The sequence below is a fragment of the Salvelinus fontinalis genome, chromosome 31 (assembly GCF_029448725.1).
Source record: "Salvelinus fontinalis isolate EN_2023a chromosome 31, ASM2944872v1, whole genome shotgun sequence".
NCBI classification, from domain to species: Eukaryota; Metazoa; Chordata; class Actinopteri; order Salmoniformes; family Salmonidae; genus Salvelinus; species Salvelinus fontinalis.
This window is the reverse complement of record NC_074695.1, coordinates 27,329,211-27,353,746: the sequence shown is the minus strand read 5'-3', so window position 1 is coordinate 27,353,746 and position 24,536 is coordinate 27,329,211. Positions and strand designations below refer to the sequence as shown.

General features: G+C 46.1%; 1 protein-coding gene across 2 annotated transcripts in view; it reads left to right on the top strand.

Moving 5' to 3' along the window:
* Positions 1-24,536, top strand: part of LOC129829965 (plexin-A1-like) — a 242,380-nt gene that overhangs the window by 182,809 nt on the left and 35,035 nt on the right. For both annotated transcript variants that reach the window (XM_055892025.1, XM_055892024.1), the window contains exons 11-15: positions 6,789-6,885; positions 10,257-10,447; positions 18,632-18,783; positions 19,244-19,364; positions 19,474-19,610. In XM_055892025.1, the coding sequence (XP_055748000.1) occupies positions 6,789-6,885; positions 10,257-10,447; positions 18,632-18,783; positions 19,244-19,364; positions 19,474-19,610 (698 nt within the window). The remainder of the gene's footprint in view (positions 1-6,788; positions 6,886-10,256; positions 10,448-18,631; positions 18,784-19,243; positions 19,365-19,473; positions 19,611-24,536) is intronic.

The window sequence follows — 24,536 nt, the reverse complement described above, 5'->3', positions numbered from 1 at the left end:
ATGAATTGTATTGGTCCAGCAGAGCGACTGGCAACCCTGGGATCAGCGCAGGTCCCTTTAACTGAGGGGGAAAAGAAAATGGTAGTAGAGGGTGAGAAGGAAAGGATGGGTCGTCTAATGAGACGAGGGAGCAGAGGAGCTGGAGAGATGTGTTTTTATATGGGGCAGAGGGAGAGAGAGGTGGGAGGAGAGACAGAGAGAAGCATAGAGAGAATAACAGAAAGAGATAGTGAACAACAGAAAGAAGGGGGGGGGGGTTATGTTACAGAACAGAATGTAAGGTGATTGGTCCCAGCATCATGATCCATGCTCCGGTGGCGGTCCTACAGCCACTACTGCTGTGTGTTTATTGCCTGCAGGGTAGTAGAATACTCCCGCCTGGCCTGACCGCTCAGTCCCTCTCTTCCACTCTCCACCCCCACCACCATGGACCCAGAGCTGGAGAGGACAGGTTGGTCCACTTAACTGTAAACTCTGCTTGGTGCTGGGTTTCCTCCATTCCTCAGAGCCCATCGGGCGGGAGAAGAAGACACACACACAGTACCATTCTGCTGTTCAACAACAAGCTGTTTGGATTGCATTAGATTTCATGTTTGTGTTTCCACAGGGGTGACAACAACAGAGCAAACTTGACTGTGAGACTGTCTACCATGTCCTTATTTGACATTGCTCAAAGAAAGATGCGTTGTAGACCATTATGCTTGTTATTATCATGTATTACCTGTGGAGTACACACACAGCCTCGTCTGGCCATGTCTCAGATCTGAGAAGGATAGAGCCAATAAGACTTGTTCACTGTCTGTTTATGCATTATTGAACCTAGTGCTTGCATTTAACACACAATCGCACATTCTTGCACAGCAGGGACATACACTCTCACATGCCTCGATACACATTCATGGACACATAAGCACATACAGTACTGTATGTATAGATAGCATACACAGTTCTCCAGTGGGGATTAAAACTCCAGAATCAGGCATATGGAAATGCTTCCCATGAACACTCTAACTAGCTGTACCAGACTCTGGACGCCCAGCATCAGCACAATATGGGCCTGTTTTTAAGTGATTTATGGTACAACCAGAATTGCTTGTGCATCTAGATTCTGGTAGACATATGAATGTATTTATCTTACACAGGCATGTTAACATACAGGCACACGTGTACGCACGTGTACACAGACAACATACACGCGCCATATAATAAGACATCTTTCATTCAGAAACTTCATTTTATTCAATTCAAATGCTGCTGGGGTATGTTGCATGGGCTAATAAATGGAATAGAAACAGGTACATTCCTGCCCCAGACAGACAGACAGACAGACAGACAGACAGACAGACAGACAGACAGACAGACAGACAGACAGACATAAAGATATAGACAAACAGACATAAAGAGACAGACATAAAGAGACAAACAGACAGACATAAAGAGACAGGCAGACAGACATAAAGAGACAGACAGACAGACAGAAAGAGACAGGCAGACAGACATAAAGAGACAGACAGACAGACAGACAGACAGACAGACAGACAGACAGAAAGAGACAGACATCAATTGACAGACAAACAGACATAAAGAGACAGACAGACAGACATAAAGAGACAGACAGGCAGATTTAAAGAGACAGACAGACAGACATAAAGAGACAGACAGACATAAAGAGACACACAGACAGACATAAAAAGACAGACATAAAGAGACTGACAGACAGACATAAAGAGACAGACATAAAGTGACAGACAGATAAACATAAAGAGACAGACAGACAGACATAAAGTGACAGACAGGCAGATGTAAAGAGACAGACAGACAGACAGACATAAAGAGACAGACATAAAGTGACAGACAGACAGACATATAGAGACAGACAGACAGACGGACATAAATAGACAGAGACTTACAGACAGACAGACAGACAGACAGACAGACAGACAGACAGACAGACAGACAGACAGACAGACAGACAGACATAAAGAGACACACAGACAGACATAAAAAGACAGACAGACATAAAGAGACAGACAGACAGACATAAAGTGACAGACAGACAGACATAAAGAGACAGACAGACAGACAGATAGACAGACATAAAGAGTCAGAGAGAGAGAGACAAAGAGAGAGAAAGAGAGATACAAAGAGAGAGACAGAGAGAGAGACAAATAGAGAGAAAGAGAGAGAGACAACGAGAGATACAAAGAGAGAGACAGCGAGAGAGACAGAGAGAGAGACAAAGATAGATACAAAGAGAGATACAAAGAGAGAGACAGAGAGAGAGACAAAGAGAGAGAGACAGAAAGCGAGAGAGCAATGGCATCTAGAGGAGGGGAAGGGGGTTTCTCAGTAACATTGCTTAGGTGCGCTGGGGGCGGGCCCCTCGCTGATGTTTTAACCACACATGCAGGTACCCCTTCAAAATGACTAATTATCTATGGGTGACCTGCACAAAGGCACTGGGTTCTTCCACCTCTCCCGAGCAGCATCTGGCCTGTTTTGTTAACATCAGCACTTTTCTGCCCAGCAGACACAGGATATCCAGCCTACACACACACATTCACACTCACAAACACACCAGAGCGCCCTCCTCTCTATATGAATAGCCCAGGACATGTAATTCCAGGAGACAATTAATTGAGAGCAAAGATGATAAAGAATGAAATGCTGGTTCATGTGTATGTTGTTCTTAATGAGGTCAGGGACATGTTACTGCTCACCTTGGGTTTTCTCTGTTCACATGGCTGATTCATTTCACACAACAGCCTCCACACACCGGCCAGGACATAGTCATGAGCATGATTACTCATCCTGGAACAGGGAGGAACAGAGAGGACCTGAGAGGAACTGAGAGGGCCTGAGAGGAACAGAGAGGAACAGAGAGGAACAGGGAGGAACAGAGAGGAACAGAGAGGAACAGAGTGGAACAGAGTGGAACAGAGAGGAACAGAGTGGAACAGAGTGGAACAGAGAGGAACAGAGAGGAACAGGGAGGAACAGAGAGGAACAGGGAGGAACAGAGAGGAACAGGGAGGAACAGGGAGGAACAGAGAGGAACAGAGAGGAACAGGGAGGAACAGAGAGGAACAGGGAGGAACAGAGAGGAACAGGGAGGAACAGAGAGGAACAGAGAGGAACAGGGAGGAACAGAGAGGAACAGAGTGGAACAGAGAGGAACAGAGAGGAACAGGGAGGAACAGAGAGGAACAGGGAGGAACAGAGAGGAACAGAGTGGAACAGAGAGGAACAGAGAGGAACAGAGAGGAACAGGGAGGAACAGAGAGGAACAGGGAGGAACAGAGAGGAACAGAGAGGAACAGGGAGGAACAGGGAGGAACAGAGAGGAACAGAGAGGAACAGAGAGGAACAGGGAGGAACAGAGAGGAACAGGGAGGAACAGGGAGGAACAGGGAGGAACAGAGAGGAACAGAGAGGAACAGAGTGGAACAGAGAGGAACAGGGAGGAACAGGGAGGAACAGAGAGGAACAGAGAGGAACAGAGAGGAACACATAGGAACAGAGTGGAACAGCTCTCTAGGTGGGATGAAGACACCAGTCCTGACTCTCTCCCAGCTATCTAGGTGTGAAGAGACACCAGTCCTGACTCTCTCCCATCTCTATTCTGGTGCTGGCTGGTCCTGCAGTAAACCACCTGTCTGGTGCATGTGAGTGACATGGCGTTGAGTTGGTGTCACGCTAGCATCATGGGGTCATTGGCATCTTGTAAATGGGCACATAAATAAAGCAGGGTGGTGGCGGCAAGGAGAACAGGGCGTCTTGGTGGTTGGTGGCCGTTGAGTCGCAGGCGGACTAATCGTGGCGTTTAAAGTTTAATGTGGGCCTACCACAGAGATGTGTCAGAAGCAGGGTTAGACTACTGGTGTCCATGGCATTCACTCATTAATGATGAATGGGCAGGGTAGGGGGCTGGGGTGGGATCCCATGTCCTGCACAGTTTAGTGTTGTGATTTAACAGACAAGAGTGGTTGAGGTCAAAATGACCAGATGGGTTCTTGTAACAGAGGCAAGGGACATTTTGGATGTAGAGTGAGTCAAAATAGGAGTTTTCAGGTCAGATCACTGAATAAGGCTGTAAATACAGCTGAAAGCAACTAAATAAACAATGCAGCATAAGATGTGGAGACCAGTGTTAATTGAGTGGGTTAGGGGTTGGCCTTTATGGCCAGGCTATGCGTAGGTTGGAGGCTGGGCCAGAAAGTCTGGGTGAAGGGCTCCTGGGGTCTGTACATACAGTACAGTGTGTTAGACCTCAGCCCACTCTCTGACTGATCTCTGTAGCCGATGTGAGTAGGACTTTCAAACGTGTTAACCCTCTCAAGGCTGCTGGCCCAGAAGGCATACCAAGCCGTGTCCTCAGTGCATGCGCAGACCAGCAAAATGGAGTCTTCACAGACATACAACCTGTCTGTAATCCCCACTTGCATCAAGGTAACTGAACTAAATGAATATTGCCCCATAGCACACAGCTCTGCCATCGTGAAGTGGTTTGAGAGGCTAGTCAAGGACCATATCACCTCCAACTTGCCCGATAGATTAGACCTACTACAATTTGCATACCGTCCCAACAAATCCCTCGCACTGCACAGCGCCTTATCCCACCTTGACAAGAGGAATAGCTACTGTATGTGAGAATGGTGTTCATCAACTACAGCTCTGCTTTCAACACCATAGTTCTCTCCAAGCTTGTCACTAAGCTCCGGGCCCTGGGTCTGAAGTCCTCCCTGTGTAACTGGGTCCTGGACTTCCTGATGGGCCGACCCCAGGTGGTGAGGGTAGGCAACATCACCTCCTCTATGCTGACCCTCAACACAGCCCCTTCCTGTACTCCGTGTTCACCCATGACTGCGTGGCTACACACGACTCCAACTCAGTCATCAAGTTTGCTGACGACACGAAAGTGGGAGTCCTGATTTCCAACAACGACGAGACAGCCTACAGCAGGGGGATTTTATTTGGTCCCCCAACTTTTATGTTGGATATAAAATCATCAGGAAATCAGCTCAAAGTGATTTTAACCGAGGAAATCTGTTCCCAAGTATTCCCATGCATAAATAGAGGCAAATTTGGTCGTATCAGAATGTAATTAAAAATGTTAATAATTCTGTTTTTGTCAAAGTTATACTATATCTGTTTGAGATTCTTACGGTCAATTTGCAGTGTACAAATGATCTACAAATGATCTATTACTATGTTACTAGGAAAAAACGGCCCACAGCTGGATGTAATTGGGGACCCCTGGCCTACAGGGAAGAGGCTTAGAGCCCTGGCGGAGTGGGCCAGGAAAATGACCTCTTCCTCAATGTCAAAAAACAAAGGAGCTGATCGTGGACTACAGGAGACAGGAGAGGGGGCACTCCCCCATCCACATCGACGGGGCCGCAGCGGAGGGTCAAAGCTTGGCGTGCACATCACTGAGGACCTGAAATGGCAGCCGCATTGGTGAAGAAGGCGCAACCACAGGCGGCTGAAGAAACTCAGTATGGCCTCTAAGACCCTGACACACTTCTACAAATGCAGCATTGAGAGCATTCTGTCGAGCTGCATCACTGCCTGGTACGGCAACTGCAATGCCCTCAACCGCATGGCTCTCCAGAGGGTAGTGCGGTCAACCCAACGCGTCACGGGAACATGCTGCCGGCCCTCCAGGACATTTAAAACACGGTGTCAAAGGAAGGCCAAAAAGATCATCAAGGACTTCAGCCACCCGAGCCACGGTCTGTTCACTCTCACTACCTTCTAGCAAACGGAGACGCTACAGCTTGCCATCAGACATCACTAATCGGCTGCCTGCCCGGTACTCAGCCCTGTACCTTGAGACTAATGCCCCAGGTATATAGAGTCATTGAATGCTGGCCACCTCATATTCTGTTTATTTACTGTTGTTTACTCACTGTGTATGTACAGTATATACTGTATTCTCAACATAGCCCATTGTAATATACCTACTACTGTACATACCATTTTCATTCCAATGATATACTGTCTATACACTCCACATATTTATATTCTGCATTCTGACACATGCTCCCTCTAATATATCTACTCAGGATTGTTAATTGGTCCCTTTCTGTTATTTCATGATTTTTGTTCATATATATTTTTATTTTATTTTGTGTTTGTATTGTATTTACGAGACATTCTACTGCACTGTTGGAGCTAGTAACATAAGCATTTACCTGCACCTGCTATAACACCTGCAAATCTCTATACACAACCAATCAACTTTGATTTGATTTGATTTGACTGGGTGCCCATGGGAAGAGGCACAAGGCTGGGAGGAAGCGCAGGGCCCAAATGAGACGTGTCAGGGAACAAATTGAAAATGCCAATTTCACTTACTCCTCGGCATCGTTCTTCACGCCTAAATTCTGCCACTTATTTCATGTGTAAATTAATGGCCTCCTCACAGTCATTTAGATTTATCCAGATTTCCATCCTCCTTTCGCTCCCATTCTCCCTCCCCCTCAACTCAACATATACCTCTATATGCACTGGATGTGTAGTATTGGTATTGGAAACCTGATGGGTGTGTTTGTGTGTCTGTTCATATTTATGAGAAAGTTTGTTCTTTGAGGGGGTTTCTGGGTGCACGTGTTGTGATTGGGTGAAGAGTGAGGTTCTCTCCTCTTTCTCTTACTCCCCTTCTATCATACCAATCTGTATCTGTCTCACACATAGTGATGTGAATACTGACACTGAATGTTCAGGCTCCATGAGGCCTGTAGATACTGATCAATGTTTGTTTCTCTTTCTCTCCCTCTTTCCAGTACGACTATGAGGGTAATGACATCAGTGACCTGCCTGTGGATCTCTCTGTGGTGTGGAATGGCAACCAAGTCATCGACAACCCCTTCAACATACAAGGTAAAACCTCCCCTCTACCTCTTTCCTCCCTTCTCCCCTAATCTCCTCTCTCTCCTCCTTTCCTCTTTCCCCTCTTTTCCTCTCTCACCTCCTCTCCTCCCTCCTCTCTTCTCTCCCCTCCTCTCTCTCCCCTCCTCACCTCCCCTCTCCCCTCCTCTCCTCTCTCCCCTCTTCTCCTCTCTCTCCTCCTCACTCCCCTCTTCCCTCCTCTCCCTTCTCCCCTCCTCTCCTCTCTCCCCTCTTCTCCTCTCTCTCCTCCTCTTCTCTCCCCTCCTCACCTCCCTCTCTCCCCTCCTCTCCCCTCTCCCCTCCTCTCCTCTTTCCCCTCCTCTCCTCTCTCCCCTCGTCGCTACACTCTTTTAAATCCCTAAGATCCAATTGGAGGAGCCCCTTCCTCTCCAGCAGCACGCCTTTGAAAGGGAATTAAAGTGTTTTTACGCATGGCTACGCCTCTTGCTAGGCCCCGCTGGGTTCAATAATGCTTATCTCTCCCAGCGCTGTTTGCAGTAACTCCCTCCAAAACAACATGCTGCAGATGAATAGAGTGGTGATAAATAAATAAAGAGAGGGATGGATGGAATTCAAGGAAGAGAACACGATTTGGGCCTTTGTTCCTCTGTGATCTGGCTGGTCTGGGGTCAGATCCTACTATTGCTGCTTAGGAGGCTCATCCTGCTGAATGGAGAGCCAGGTCTCAGTCATCACTAGGGGAAAGATAGTTGAGTAGCACTGCGTTTAAGATAACATCCTAACACATTTAAAAATATATATACATGTATATATATTTCACCTTTATTTAACCAGGTAGGGTAGTTGAGAACAAGTTCTCATTTACAACTGTGACCTGGCCAAGATAAAGCAAAGCAGTGCGACACAAACAACAACACAGAGTTACACATGGAATAAACAAACATACAGTAAATAATACAATACAGAAAGTCTATATACAGTGTGTGCAAATGAGGTAGGATAAGGGGGGTGAGGCAATAAATAGGCCATAGTGGTGAAATTATTACAGTATGGCAAATTAAACACTGGGGTGATAGATGTGCAGAAGATGAGTGTGCAAGTAGCGGTACTGAGCAAAATAAATAACAATATGGTGATGAGGTAGTTAGATGGGCTATTTACAGATGGGCTATGTACAGGTGCAGTGATCTGTGAGCTGCTCTGACAGCTGGTGCTTAAAGTTAGTGAGGGAGATATGAGTCTCCAGCTTCAGTGATTTTTGCAGTTCGGTCCAGTCATTGGCAGCAGAGAACTGGAAGGAAAGGCGGCCAAAGGAGGAATTGGCTTTGGGGGTGACCAGTGAAATATACCTGCTGGAGCGCGTGCTGCGGGCGGGTGCTGTTATGGTGACCAATGAGCTGAGATAAGGCAGGGCTTTACCTAGCAACGACTTATAGATGACCTGGAGCCAGTGGGTTTGGTGACGAATATGTAGCGAGGACCAGCCAACGAGCGCATACAGGTCGCAGTGGTGGGTAGTATATAGGGCTTTGGTGACAAAATGGATGGCACTGTGATAGACTGCATCCAATTTGCTGAGTAGAGTGTTGGAGACTATTTTGTAAATGACATCGCTGAAGTAAAGGATCGGTAGGATAGTCAGTTTTACAGTTGTATGTTTAGCTGCATGAGTGAAGGATGCTTTGTTGCGAAATAGGAAGCCGATTCTAGATTAAATTTTGGATTGGAGATGCTTAATGTGAGTCTGGAAGGAGAGTTTACAGTCTAACCAGACACCTAGGTATTTGTAGTTGTCCACAAATTCTAAGTCAGAACCATCCAGAGTAGTGACGCTGGACGGGTGGGTAGGTGTGGGCAGCGATCGGTTGAAGAGCATGCATTTAGTTTTGCTTGCATTTAAGAGCAGTTGGAGGCCACGGAAGGAGAGTTATAATGGCCTTGAAGCTTGTCTGGAGGTTAGTTAACACAGTGTCCAAAGAAGGGCCAGAAGTATACAGAATGTTGTCACATGGAGTTATCTTTTACCAATGGGGTATGGATCCATCCTCTGTTTTCCCACCATGTGGTGTAGCTGGGGGTCTCCAGCTAGGATTATATCCTTTCTATTTAGAGTGGATAGAAGTAATATCATGATGTCTCCCGCATCCTCACGCCGTATTTTAGACACCCCATTCTGGTCATTGGATCAAGGTTATTTGATCTAAACACATGCTTTATGTCGAATTACGTTTATCGCTTGGCCTCATTTGTTAATTGGCATTTGCGAACTCACTCTGCATATTGCTGCTTGAGCGTGACCTGATTTGGTGTTGTGGGGGCTGGGCCTGTACAAGGCTGAAGTGTCTGTCTGACTGCTCTAAAAGCCTTTACATGAAAGGATTGTGGATTAAATGGACCCCTTTCTCTCAGTAATATAAGATAAGTAGAGGTTTTAACAAGCACTCAGTGGAGCATCATGTCCTTTTGCATCACCTTGGATGCTGAGACTTTAACCCTCTTTATTCTACTGCCTATGGATTGTCACAAAATCTGTAATGACACACCCATTTCCTGATGTTGGAATACAGTCTCTTCCATAGTAGCATTTGTTAAAGCTGGAACAGAAATTAAGAATCTAAACTTTCTTAGTACCTGCTGTGCAAAGGCCAGTTACATTGTACTCTTCCCAAACTTCCACGCTTAATTTGACACGTTGAAACATCCCGAAACTAAATTTCAAACTAGCCCTGCTTTATTCAAGCCCAACAAAGACCTTCCCTTCCCTTTCCTTTCCTCACCCTTCCCTGTGTTTTTCTCTATTTGTCTCTGTCCCTCCCTCCCTCCGTGAATCACGGTGAATTATCCATCTCTGCCAGACTGCCCGAGAAAGCCCACTTTTGCCTTGGTGTAAAGTGGAAATCTTAATGTAATTAAATCATTAATTTGGTTCAGTTTAATTAGCACCGTGCTACTTTTAAGCTTAGCCGTGGCAAATGAGATTAGCAGGCAGGTCCGCGGCGGGTGGATGGATACGTCGTCCCCTTTGAAGTCCTGCGGCTGTCTGTGGAGCGCCGTGCCATGATGTTCTTTTTTCACCATCTCTCTTTTGTTTTCTATCTCTCTCTCCCTCTCACTTTCTCTATTTATCTATTTCTCTCTCCCCTCTCTCTCCTTTCTCTTTCTCCTCTCTCTCAATGCTTACTGCTAATTGCTAATTCTTTTAAAAGCATAACTCTGAGCATTAGTGCCCCCCAAACAACACAACAACAAGGAATTAGGTGTTTTCCTGTCTTATTTTAATGCTTGTTTCTCATACCACAGCATGAAGGTGAAATGCAAGGTGTTGAAACTTAGTCTCAAACAACAACAATGATATTCACCTCTATCTCTCCTTCTCTCTCTCTGTTCTCACTGTGTTTCAGCCCACCTGTATAAGTGTTATGCGCTGCGGGACAGCTGCGGGATGTGTCTGAAGGCTGACCCCAGGTTCGAGTGTGGCTGGTGTGTTCAGGAGAAGAAGTGTTCTCTGAGACAGGAGTGTGCGCCGCTGGAGAGTAGCTGGATGCACGCCACTGCCGGCAACAGCCGCTGTACACACCCAAAGATCACCAAGGTGAGACAGGCTCTAGGTGTGTGTGGGTGTGGGTGTGCAGTAGGATCCAGTTCAAATCAAACTTTATTTGTCACATGCGCCGAATACAACATGTGTAGATCTTACAGTGAACTGCTTACTTACAAGCCCTTAACCAACAGTGCAGTTCAAGAAAATGTTTACTTGGCCTTCCGAGTGGCGCAGCTGTCTAAAGCACTGCATCGCAGTGCTAGAGGCGTCACTACAGACCTGGTTCCGATCCCGGGCTGTATCACAACAGGAGTCCCATAGGACGGCGCACAATTGGCCCCGTGTCGTCTGGGTTAGGGGACGGTTTGGCCGGGGGGCTTTACTTGGCTCATCGCCCTCTAGTGACTCCTTGTGGTGGGCCGTGCACCTCTAGGCTGACCTTGGTTGTCAGTTGAACGATGTTTCCTCCGACATGTTGCTGCAGCTGGCTTCGGGGTTAAGCGGGCGGATGTTAAGAGGCGCGGTTTGGCGGGTCATATTTTGGAGGACGCATGACTCGACCTTCGTCTTTCCCGAGCCCGTTGGTGAGTTGCAGTGATGAGAAAATATTGAAATTGGGGAGAAAAAGATATATTCTAAAAGTAAAAAATACTATCAAAAGTAACACAATAAAATAACAATAACGAGGCTATATACAGGGAGTACCGGTACCAAGTCAATGTCCTGGGGTACAGGTTAGTCGAGTTAATTACGTAGGGGTATAGTGACTATGCATAGATAGTAAACTGTGAGTAGCAGCGTTGTAAAAACAAAGGGGGGGTCAATGTAAAGAGTCCAGGTGGCCATTTGATCAAATATTAAGTAGTCTTATGGTTTGGGGTTAGCTGCTGTTAAGGGGCCTTTTGGATCTAGACATGGCACTCCGGTACCGCTTGCCGTGCGGTACCAAAGAGAACAGTCTATGACTTGGGGGACTTTTTGGGCCTTCCTCTGATACCGCCTATATAGGTCCTGGATGGCAGGAAGCATGGTCCCCATGATATACTGGGCTGTACGCACTACCCTCTGTAGCGCCTTACTGTCGGAGGCCAAGCAGTTGCCATTCCAGACGGTGATGCAACCGTCCAGGATGCTCTCGATGGTGCAGCTGTAGAACTTTTTGAAGATTTGTGCACCCATACCAAATATTTTCAGTCTCCTGAGGGGCGAATAGGTTTTGTTATGCCCTCTTCATGACTGTCTTGGTGTGTTTGGACCATGATAGTTTGTTGGTGATGTGGACACCAAGGAACTTGAAGCTCTCGACCCGCTCCTCTACAGCCCCATCGATGTGAATGGGGGTGTGTTTGGCCCTCCTTTCCCTGTAGTCCATGATCAGCTCCTTTGTCTTGCTCACATTGAGGGAGAGGTTGTTGTCCTGGCACCACACGGCCAGGTCTCTGACCTCCTCCCTATTGGCTGTCTCATCTTTGTCGGTGATCAGGCCTACCACTGTTGTGTTGTCAGCAAACTTAAGGTGATATAGTAAAATTAAACATCACAAAAATATTTAAAAAACAAAGAATGATTACTTTTTTAAATCACTATCATCATGGAAATATTTGTTACCAAACAAAATCAATAGCCTCACATACCAATCCTACAAGTCATAAAACACCAATTCAGACTGTATGAAACTGAACAAAGGCCTGGTCAATGTCACAATGTCACCATCCCGGCAGTAACCAATAACACAATGTGCCAGCCAAGGTTATGACTGCGTTAGGTCTGTAGACTATCCTCCGCGGTGATATCCCGCGCAATGCTTGACACTTTTTAGATGCGCTTTAGGACACCTGGAGACAACCCAGGCACACGCAGCAATGGTGTACCGCGACAGAGGGGACAGCAAGACGTTATTTGAAGAAGGATATTGGGATTTTTGCAGCAAAGGCCTGGTCAAAACTGTCCCTTTTTTTTTTTTTTTTTTTTTTAGCAACTGCAGACCCAGTGGCACGCTCCTAACTGCAGATATTTGTCACTGGTCAATGTTAGCCTAGAGAGGTAACATATTGATGTGTTAAGGTTTCTCTCCTGCATTTTCCCCTCGCAAGATTACTGTTAGTACATCATGTTTTAAATTAGAACATTGTAATTATGCTTTTGTGCTGTTTTGTTTAAACCCTATGTTTAAACCATTTAAACCCTTTCTACAATGTAGAAAATAGTACAAATAAAAGAAAAACCCTTGAATGAGTAGGTGTTCGAATTTGACAGGTCCCCATAAGAATAAGTTTACCATTACACCCCGGGTGTTCACAGAAATCTGATAATCTGATAACTATAAAGTTATACAAAACATCAAAACATGAACAAAGATTTAAAAAGTATTATTTCAAGCTGTGTGCGTTCTGCTCCCCAAGAGCCATTGCATTTGGAGACTGGCATAAACTAAGACAAATATCGACACAATGCAAACCCAACTCGTCAGCTTTTAAACCATTAAAACAACTTCATTATTAACCGACATTTTTTTTTGAACAAAATCTTAACCAAGAACATTAACAACAATGGCACATTCCAGGTTGAATAAGATTGCCATGGCAACAATAGTAGTGCCTGATCTACAATCCAATAACAAAATGTCAGGGGCAAAAACCAATGACTAATTTTCCATTATCGCTGAAATCCATCTTTAAGTGTAAACTTGAAGGATCTTTACTGTTTTGGAATTATTGTTTTTACCCTGTCTTGATTGCTTTAAACATTTGATTTTAGCAGGATTTGCTTACTTGTTCACAAACCCATTTGTTAATGTTGGAGTCGTGCTTGGCCACGCAGTCATGGGTGAACAGGGCGTACAGGAGGGGACTAAACACGCACCCCTGAGGGGCCCCCGTGTTGAGGATCAGCGTGGCAGATGTGTTGCTACCTACCCTTACCACCTGGGGACGACCCATCAGGAAGTCCAGGATCCAGTTGCAGAGGGAGGTGTTCAGTCCCAGCTCATAGTGATGAGCTTTGTGGTCGCTATGGTGTTGAATGCTGAGCTGTAGTCAATGAACAGCATTCTCACATAGGTGTTCCTTTGCCCAGGTGGGAAAGGGAAGTGTGGAGTGCGATTGAGATTGCGTCATCTGTGGATCTATTGGGGCAGTATGCTTCTTGGCTACGGACGTGAGTGCTACGAGGCTCTTTCGTATAGATGGATTGGATGGACGGTGGTCATCTGTTGATCTGTGCCTCAGTAAAGATCTGATGCTGGCTGTGTACCAGACTACTGTTCTCTCTCTCTCTGTCTCTATCTCTGTATCTCTCCCTCTCTCTCTCTGTCAATCTCTCTCTATCTCCGTCCTTCTCTGCTCTAGTGCTAAACCTCACAATGCGTTTATAGCTGATTACATCCATACCACCTACACACAGCAACAAGCCCAGCCCACACTCCGCCTACTCCTGATTTAACCTCACCCCATTCAAGAACAAATCCAACTCATTCCTCTATTATTGCTATTTGCAGTATATTTGCTGCACCTGACACCTTGCTTGGGGGCAAATGCAGAGTGTTGTGTTAGTGTGTGTGTGTCTGCGTTCTTTAATCTACTCTGGAGAGGCAGCTAGTGTTTCAGCACATTATAAATCCCAGATATTGGATAATTGGCACTGGCACAGGAAGTAATCCCTCCACGATGCCTGCCTCTCTCGCTCTCTCTCTCTCTCAGACAGAGTTCACAAGACGGAAGGAGGGAAGGAAGCAGAGGAAGAGGAGGGAGGGGAAGGTGCCAACTGAAAGGAAATTCCGCAGTAAAGAGAATGAATACATAAAAATGCTTGATAGGTCGTTGCGTCATTCGGTAGTGATCTCTCTGTCTCTGAAATGGCACCCTATGGTCATGAAAGCAGCCCACCTTACAAGCTGAAAGGCAGCTGCTCTGTGATATGGTTGTAACAAAGAGCAGAGGACCTTGACTCCATGTTACATCAACCTCATGAGAGATAACATGTTCCTCTTTAACAACTCTCTTTCCCTTTTTCAAATGGTCTCATTCTCTTGTCTTCATCTTTTTTACATTGTCGTTCTTTCTCTCGTCTCTCTCTCTCTCGCTCTCTCTCCATCCCTTTCTCTCGCTCTCTCTCCATCCCTCTCTCTCTCTCTCTCTCTCTCTCTCTCTCTCTCTCTCTCTCTCTCTCTCTCTCTCTCTCTCTCTCTCTATCCCTTTCTCTCGCTCTCCATCCCTTTCTCTCGCTCTCTCTCTCTCTCTCTCTCTCCATCCCTTTCTCTCTCTCTCTCTCCATCCCTTTCTCTCTTTCTCTCTCTCTCTCTCTCTCTCTCTCTCCATCCCTTTCTCTCTCTCTCTCTCCATCCCTTTCTCTCGCTCTCTCTCCATCCCTTTCTCTCGCTCTCTCTCCATCCCTTTCTCTCTCTCTCTGTCTCTCTCTCCATCCCTTTCTCTGTCTCTCTCTCTCTCTCTCCATCCCTTTCTCTCGCTCTCTCTCCACCCCTTTCTCTCTCTCTCTGTCTCTCTCTCCATCCCTTTCTCTGTCTCTCTTTATTCATATGATGGGGACTGTGTGCCTCTTTATATTAGCAGGTGGATTAGCTGGTAATTTCATTTGGAATATTAGAGTATTTAACCAGGATTTCCCAGCTCTTTCTTCATTGCACTAGGAGCCCCAGAGTGGTGCAAGTAATTTAATTATCTTTCTCTTCCTCCTCATTGTCCGTCAATAAGGAGCATCTCATGAATTTTGACTGACATCTCGACTGCTAGTCGGTACTCAGAGGGCCCAAACATTCTACCCTCCCTTCCCAATCCATCACAAAGGGGTCTGAATAGCTCTTACGCCTCTCTTTTCCTCCTCCCACTCTGGAGGAACGGGGAAGACAAAGCGGCGGAATGAGGCTACGTCTGATAAGAGGAAGGGGGGCAGGAGTCCCCCCTCAGCTAGTGTCTCTCCCCCCATAATAACCAACCCTCCCTCTCTCCTCTCCATCCCTCCCTCAGCCTAGGCCGGTGCTCTGTTCCTGGTTCTGTGTGTGTTTGTGTGTGTGTGAGTTGTCTCAGATAAATATTATATCAGAGTGAATGCACTTAGCTGAGAGTGAGTGGGTAGGAGGGATGTTCCTGTGCTACTTATTGTCTCTCTATCCCCCAACCCCCTTGTTAGAGAGCACCCTGGATTTCATTTGACACTTCAGCACGTAAAATATACATCTGTTGTTCTGCCGTGCGTGTGCAAGGGGATTCTTGTTTTATTCAGAGGAAGAGGGGGGTGTGATTAGAGAGAGAGAAGGGGATTGAGAGGGGTGTACGAAAGTGAAGAACTATAGGAGTGGTGGAGTGGGGCTCAGCACATTGAGTTAAGGATTATTCCGAGTAATCTAGCTCCTGTATGTTCCTACTGTGGCCAAAATCCATCTCCAACTGTCATGTCCATGTTTCAATCCACGTGGAGCAATGAGGTATTCTGCTGTATAAATGGGCTCTTATTTGTCCCTACGCTCATTCTCTTTCTCTCTCTCTCTCACTCGCTCTCTCTCTCTCTCCTTCTCTCAGGGTGTGGGGTGTGGGGGGTCATGTGAAACGACCCCTCTGAAACCAATTAAAACACCCTACTTCACCGTTTTAACTTCAGTTCAGTGTTCAGAGTTCAGAGACCAGTGTTCAGAGTTCAGTGTTCAGGGGCCAGTGTTTTCATCATGACAGGTCCTAGAGGTTCCCAGGGGTCAGACTGAGAACTCATAAGATGAGCAAACAAACTAGAAAGGCGAGAGCACAGACGCCTCTGAAGATCACAGACAATGTGTGTGTCAGACCCTATGAGGTCTGTTTACAATGCTTTCTGAGGGAGATTGCAGCCTGTAAGATAAAAAGCAGGAAGCAAATAGAGGACATCTGCTCCACCATTCACACTGTTGTAGTTGTTATTATGGGTATAGGAGTCGCCCCTCAGCTTCACCTCCCTCATTACAACCCCCTCACTCCTCCCTGACCAAAACTACCCTACACAATTTGGCAGTGTCAGGGTAGGTTCATACTGTGTTTGACAGCTATGCAATACACTGTATTTCTCTAAATGATGTTGCCTATGTGTTGAGTGGTTCCAGAAACATGGTCTCCTACCATTGGCTGTCAGCATAACTGTCTTCCTTCCCCAGCCTCTCTTTGAATACAGTAACAACCCAATTTACAGCCTGCCTAAGCCCATGTGGGCATGTGTCCCTAGTTCCCAGTCCAACCACACTGGCGTCACCCTGCTGTAGCCCTGCTCCACACTGGTTTGACAGCCTACAGCACAGACCTCTAGCAACCACCATTCTGCCCCACTCTGCTTTTACAGGATACAGCACCTCTGCCATGTCATTATGTGGTAGAGGCCTAGCGCTGGGGCTGAGTGAGGTTAGGCTGCCTGTGAAAGCCTAGCCGCTGGGGATTGCTACTGGGGCCACTACAGAACCCAGGGGTGGCCAGCCAATGAAACGCAATAATGCCTCAGGACACGCCAGGGCGCCGTTTCCCTGACACGCTCTGCCCAGCCAACCAGGTTGGGGAACAGGCAGCCAGTGAGATTACCCATAATTACCTCGTGATGGTTGTTAGAGGCCGCCTCCCGGACGCTGCCGCCTCACATCAGTCATCATATTTGTTTTGTCATGCCACACCTGTCCTCGTTACGGGGAGTAATTTGGCTAAATAAATCACATTATGAAGCTGCCGTGTGACACGCTGCTACAGAATGGCGATGCGGGAGCCGGTGTAATAACTTTCAATTAGGTGGTGGAAGAGGCCTTTCGCTGTGCGCCACACAAGGTTTTTCTGTTTTTCAAAGCGGATAGGTGATTTTTCTTCATTAAAACACGGCTTGCTGGATTATGGTGTGTGGGTGAACGTGAGAGAAAGAGTAGCCAGGACAAACATATTTTCACTATATCACTAATATCATCAAAATTAATATATCATAGCACATTTTTGGGCTCATTCAGTAGTTTGATAAAGTAGAATCCTGTGTAAAAATGAATGTTAAAAGTACCATTTATATTCCTAAAACATTGTTTGAAAATTATACTGCTGCTGCTGCTTCCTATTGTCATTGTTTTTTGATTGATGGCCGAGTCTCAAACACCGGTTTTAGATATTCATAATCAATATACTCTAATAAGTTGACCTTTTGAAGAAAAGTTACTCCCTACACACGTGTTACACTTGTGTTCAGATTACTTGTATTTGCTAAATTAGTACCTTATAAATTGCACACATATTTACCAAGCGGTCACTCAAGACTGGAATTGATTAGCTTGTTCTACTGTAATCAATAGCGCATGCAAATGAAGCACTCACGTTGATATTGTATTGAAATCAATGCACCTGGGATACTACAGTCACTGCTGTGATATGTAGACTACTGTTTGCGCTCTTCTAACAGATAAACCTCAATTAACTTTGGTATGCATACAGTATCTGTCAATAGAAGACAACCTGTCATTGCTACTCATCAACTTATATCTCTTATAACTTATAATGGAGTAGATCATTTCAACAAATCCTCAAATCGGTTTCTAAATAGCGACAGGGGTTGGCTTTCATTTGAATGATAGATTAACCCTCAAATCTGTGAATTCAGGTGAGGCCAGAGACATTTGTAATAAAATATTCTAGCCAGCGTGGACAAGTCCCACTACGGACTGGCACATATAACAAAAACACTGGTACTAAACCAAAAATATTGATCCGTTTTAAGCAATCGATTTTGTGAGATCGTGCTGCCTATTAACTTCAATACTAACATCACAAATCTGAGGTAAAAATGATATGTATTTCCTGGAATTCTTGTGGTGAAAACATTAGTCTGTGTAATGTAGTAACACATTCTGTCCACCATAGGGAAATTAGCATAATATAACATCATTCAATATGTCGAAGTTATTCAATATTTGAATATATGATGATAGTATTTGTAGCACACTCACAAATGTGTTCAACAATGACATCTATTTCTTCCTACTTTAAACATGGAAAGAGTTTTAAAAAATGCTCTTAAGCACAATTTAACCAGGTGCTCTAGACTAGAGCGTTAGCAGCAGACATAGTCTCCCACACAAAGTGCCATTTAGTCTGCCCTGCGTAGACTTACTGTACAAGGTGTTGGCCTTACCTTGCCTCTCACTGACTTCTAACCATATAGTCATTGGTTCTGACAATGATCTTCTTCTCTCCCTCCCTCCTTCCTTTCCTCCCTCCCTGTGTGTTTGTCTTGCAGCTGTTTCCGGAGACAGGGCCGAGACAGGGGGGCACCAGACTGACCATCACAGGGGAGAACCTGGGCCTACAGTTCAGGGACATCCAGACAGGAGTGCGTCTGGGCAAGGTGCCCTGTATCCCCATCGAAGAGGACTACATCAGCTCGGAGAGGTGAGGAGGCTCAGCTGCCTGGCACTCACCACTCTCACCATCACCCACGCCTCCTACAAGTTTCCTCTATCTCCCTCCTCTTCTCAGTGTATATCCCCTCTCATCCTCTTCTGCTTCCTGTTGACATTGTCCTTCTGTCCATCTCTCTTCACCTGTCTATTATCTTCTTCCTCTGCTCAGTGTATAGACATCCTCTTCAGCTTTCTCTTTCCTCTCCTTTGACCTCCCTGCTCCCTATATATACAGCTCATTAATTGAATGTAGATAGATCAAACAATCTCTCCATAGAGCATTTAGATGGTAGATGCTCCCTTTCAAATGGGAGGAATCACTACACATATATCAGACAGCTATACTGTAGCTACAGGTGAGCTCAACACGTGTGTCTTCCCATGTGTCCCTCCTCCCTCTCCCTTTTTCTCTCTCACACCTTCCCTACTATCACCCCTCTCTCCTACAGAATTGTGTGTTTGCTGAACGACGCCACGGGCTACCGGGTGCAGGAGGCTAACGTGGAGGTGTGTGTGAGGGACTGCCTGGCAGACTATAGGGCCCTCTCACCCCGAGCATTCACCTTCGTGGTAAGTAGCACCCAGGTGACACAGCCGTGGTCAGGGGTGGATGGATCCTTACATTAGACAATGATTATTGGTAATTTTGTTGATTGCATAATAAACGTGTCTTCTACAGACGCCCTTCTTCACGCGGGTGCTGCCTGCCCAGGGCCCTCTCTCAGGGGGCACCAGGATCACCATCGAGGGCAACCACCTCAATGCCGGCAGCTCTGTATCTGTCAACATCGGACGCCACCTCTGCCACTTCAAAAAGTGAGTGTCAGTCTGTCAATTCATACTTCCTGTCTTTAGCTCAGTGGACCCATTGCTGTGCCACAGCCAATGGAGGGTACAGTAGATCTCAGTCTACACCTGTATGAGGAATATTAACAGACTGCCTGTTGAAAGCGGGGCTGCCCTGCATTGCAGCTGAGAGGTAGGTAGAGCCCAGCCAGGTAGGGTGAGTGCCAGGTTCCTACCGGGGGGCGGGGGGTGACGATGACATACAGGGGGAGTGAGGGGACATACAGGGGGAGTGGGGTGAGGGGAGGTACAGGGGGAGTGTGGGGACATACAGTGGAAGTGGGGTGAGGGAACATACAGGGGCAGTGAGGGGAGATGTGAGGTTAGGGGAGATACAGGGGGAGTGAGGGTGATGGGAGGTACAGGGGGAGTGTGGGGACATACAGTGGGAGTGGGGTGAGGGAACATACAGGGGCAGTGAGGGGAGATGTGAGGTGAGGGGAGATACAGGGGGGGGTGAGGGTGAGGGGAGGAACAGAGGGAGTGGGGGGGGGGGTTCAGGGGGAGTGTGGGGAGATACAGGGTGAGTGAGGGGAGAATTGGGGCTTGAGGGGAGATAGCTCGGCCAGCCTCTGACTAATTTAGACCTCTTGCTGGACCAGAGCCAGGACTATCAGTGAAATACCCCCATTTACAGTACCAGTCAAAAGTTTGGACACACCTACTCATTCCCACTGAGGCGCAGGAACCCGTAGAGCCGGCCGAGGCAGGCACGGGAGCCCAACGAGGCAGGCACTGGGAGCCCGACGAGGCAGGCACGGGAGCCCGACGAGCCGGCCGAGGCAGGTACGGGAGCCAGGACGAACCGGCCGAGGGAGGCACGGGAGCCCGACGAGGCAGGCACGGGAGCCCGACGAGCCGGCCGAGGCAGGTACGGGAGCACGACGAGCCGGCCAAGGCAGGTACGGGAGCCAGGACGAGCCGGCCGGGGGAGGGACGGGAGCCCGACGAGCTTGCTGAGGCATCCCCGGTAGCTTCGGCAATTTAAGCCTGATGGGCCAAATGAGGCTTGAGAACCTGTCGAGCCAGCTGAGGCATGGAAGCCTGACGAGTCGGCTGAGGCTTCTCCGGCTGCTTCGGCAGCTGCCCTTGGACCCGATGTCACCAGTAAAAAAAATTACAAATCCCTGTTGCTTCCCTTTGGTGAGGCGTTATTCTGTAACGTGTACCCTGGGAGTCAGGAAGCGAGTAGAGGGAGTGCAAATGTAATAATAAATAAAACATAGCACAAAACAAGAAACACAAAGCGTGAAACAGAATGAGTCAATAACGCCTGGCGAAAGAACCAAAGGGAGTGACAGATATTGGGGAGGTAATCAGGAAGGTGATGGAGTCCAAGTGAGTATCATGATGCGCAGGTTCGTGTAACGATGGTGGCAGGTCTGCGTAATGGTGGGACAACTGGCGACAACGAGCCCCAGAGAGGAGGAGCGGGAGTAGACGTGACAGTCCTGTTGAAAAACAAATGTTAGTCCCACTAAGCTCAAACCTGATGGAATGGCGTATCGCTGCAGAATGCTGTGGTAGCCATGCTTGTTAAGTGTGCCTTGAATTTTAAATAAATCACTGACAGTTTCACCAGCAAAGCACCCCCACACCATCACACCTCCTCCTCCATGCTTCACGGTGGGAACCACACACGCAGAGATTATCCGTTCACCTACTCTGCGTCTCACAAGACACGGCGGTTGGAACCAAAAATCTCCCAATTAAGACAAAGGACAGATTTCCACCAGTCTGATGTCCATTGCTCGTGTTTCTTGGCCCTTATCAAGTCTCTTCTTCTTATTGGTGTCCTTTAGTAGTGGTTTCTTTGCAGCAATTCAACCATGAAGGCCTGATTTCATGCAGTCTTCTGAACAGTTGATGTTGAGATGTGTCTGTTACTTGAACTCTGTGAAGCATTTATTTAGGCTGCAATTTCTGAGGCTGGTAACTGTAATGTACTTATCCTCTGCAGCAGAGGTAACTCTGGGTCTTTCTTTCCTCATGAGAGCCAGTTTCATCATAGCTCTTAATGGTTTTTGCGACTGCACTTGAAGAAACTTTCAAAGTTCTTGACATTTTCCTCATTGACTGACTTTCATGTCTTAAAGTAATGAAGGACTGTTGTATCTCTTTGCTTATTCGAGCTGTTCTTGCCATAATATGGACTTGGTCTTTTACCAAATACGGCTATCTTCTGTATACCACCCCTACCTTGTTACAACACAACTGATTGGCTCAAACGCATTAAGATGGAAAGAAATTTCACAAATGAACTTTTAACAATACACACCTGTTAATTGAAATGCATTCCAGGTGACTACCTCATGAAGGTGGTTGAGAGAATTCCAAGAGTGTGCAAAGCTGTCATCAAGGCAACGGGTGGCTACTTTGAAGAATCAAATATAAAATATATTTTGATTTGTTTAACACTTTTTTGGTTACTACATGACTCCATATGTGTTATTTCATAGTTTTGATTTCTTCGCTATTATTCTACAATATAGAAAATAGTACAAATAAAGATAAACCCTTGAATGAGTAGGTGTGTTCAAACTTTTCACTGGCACTGTATGTGTATATGAATGTATTTCTCTGTGTATGTACAGTTGAAGTCGGAAGTTTACATACACTTAGGTTGGAGTCATTAAAACTCATTTTTCAACCACTCCACAAATTTCTTGTTAACAAACTATAGTTTTGGTAAGTCGGTTAAGACATCTACTTTGTGCATGACACAAGTCATTTTTCCAAAAATAGTTTACAGACAGATTATTTCACTTATAATTCACTGTATCACAATTCCAGTGGGTCAGAAGTTTACATACACTAAGTTGACTGTGCCTTTAAACAGCTTGGAAAATTCCAGAAAAGGATGTCATTGCGTTGGAAGCTTTTGATAGGCCAATTGACATAATTTGAGTCAATTGGAGGTGTACCCGTGGATTATATTTCAAGGCCTACCTTCAAACTCAGTTCCTCTTTGCTTGACATCATGGGAAAATCAAAAGAAATCAGCCAAGACCTCAGAAAAAAAATTGTAGACCTCCACAAGTCTGGTTCATCCTTGGGAGCAATTTCCAAACGCCGGAAGGTATCACATCTGTGCAAACCATAGTACGCAAGTATAAACACCATGGGACCACGCAGCCGTCATACCGCTCAGGAAGGAGACGCGTTCTGTCTCCTAGAGATGAACGTATTTTGGTGTGAAAAGTGCAAATCAATCCTAGAACAACCGCAAAGGACCTTGTGAAGGTCCCGTGTGGCTCAGTTGGTAGAGCATGGCGCTTGCAACGCCAGGGTTGTGGGTTCATTCCCCACGGGGGGACCAGGATGAATATGTATGAGCTTTCCAATTTGTAAGTCGCTCTGGATAAGAGCGTCTGCTAAATGACTTAAATGTAAATGTGAAGATGCTGGAGATGCTGGAGGAAACAGGTTCAAAAGTATCTATATCCACAGTAAAACAAGTCCTATATTGACATAGTACCGCTCAGCAAGGAAGAAGCCCCTGCTCCAAAACCACCATAAAAAAGCCAGTCTACGGTTTGCAACTGCACATGGGGAGAAATATCATACTTTTTGGAGAAATGTCCTGTGGTCTGATGAAACAAAAATAGAACTGTTTGGCCATAATGACCATCGTTATGTTTGGAGGAAAAAGGGGGGACGCTTGCAAGCCAAAGAACACCATCCCAACCGTGAAGCACGGAGGTGGCAGCATCTTGTTGTGGGGGTGCTTTGCTGCAGGAGAGACTGGTGCACTTCACAAAATGGATGGCATCAAGAGGAAGTAAAATTATGCGGATATATTGAAGCAACATCTCAAGACATCAGTCAGGAAGTTAAAGCTTGGTGGCAAATGGATCTTATAAATGGACAATGACCCCAAGCATACTTCCAAAGTTGTGGCAAAATGGCTTAAGAACAACAAAGTCAAGGTATTGGAGTGGCCATCACAAATCCCTGACATCAATCCCATAGAAAAGTTGTGGGCAGAACTGAAAAAGCGTGTGCGTGCAAGGAGGCCTACAAACCTGACTCAGTTACACCAGCTCTGTCAGGGGGAATGGGCCAAAGTTCACCCAATTTAGTGAAAGGCAATGCTACCAAATACTAATTGCGTGTATGTAAACTTCTGACCCACAGGGAATTTGATGAAAGAAATAAAAGCTGAAATTAAGCATTCTCTCTACTATTATTCTGACATCAGGAATTGTGAAATACTGAGTTTAAATGTATTTGGCTCAGGTGTATGTACACTTCAGACTTCAACTGTATGTATGTATGTATGTATGTATGTATGTATGTATGTATGTATGTATGTATGTATGTATGTATGTATGTATGTATGTATGTATGTATGCAAAGATATATATGGGGGATTGGAAATGATGCAGACAATTACATTGATGGAAGCTACAATCTATCTGCAATATTAAAGCTGATCTACCCCCTTAAAAAAATGATATAAATATTAATAATACCCCCACCTCCCGCTGATCCACCCTGCCTTCTGTTGACTAGAAGTGTCAGTGTTTAAGATGCAGTGTGTGAGTGTCTGCGTTGTCTGTGTTTTTCCTATGTCATATGCAGTATGTGCATGTAATCTTGCTAATGTGCATACATCTCACAGCGCTACAGTAGGTCTTTGTTTTCATCCAAGCTTTGTTTACACTGTTAGCCTGGGTAGTAAAACACTATTTCCATTAAAAGGTAATCCAGCCGATTATATATATTTTTTTTCTGTGGTGTTGTCTCCTTCCCTCTCTTCCTCTCTGTGTTTGCCTCATTCTTGTTTTGTTATTTGTCACAAACACCTTTGTCAAAATATGTGCGGTCTTGGGAAGATTTGTGGAGCGTACATCAGGGTGTTCCCATGGAAACGGGGCGAGGGGAATCAGAGGA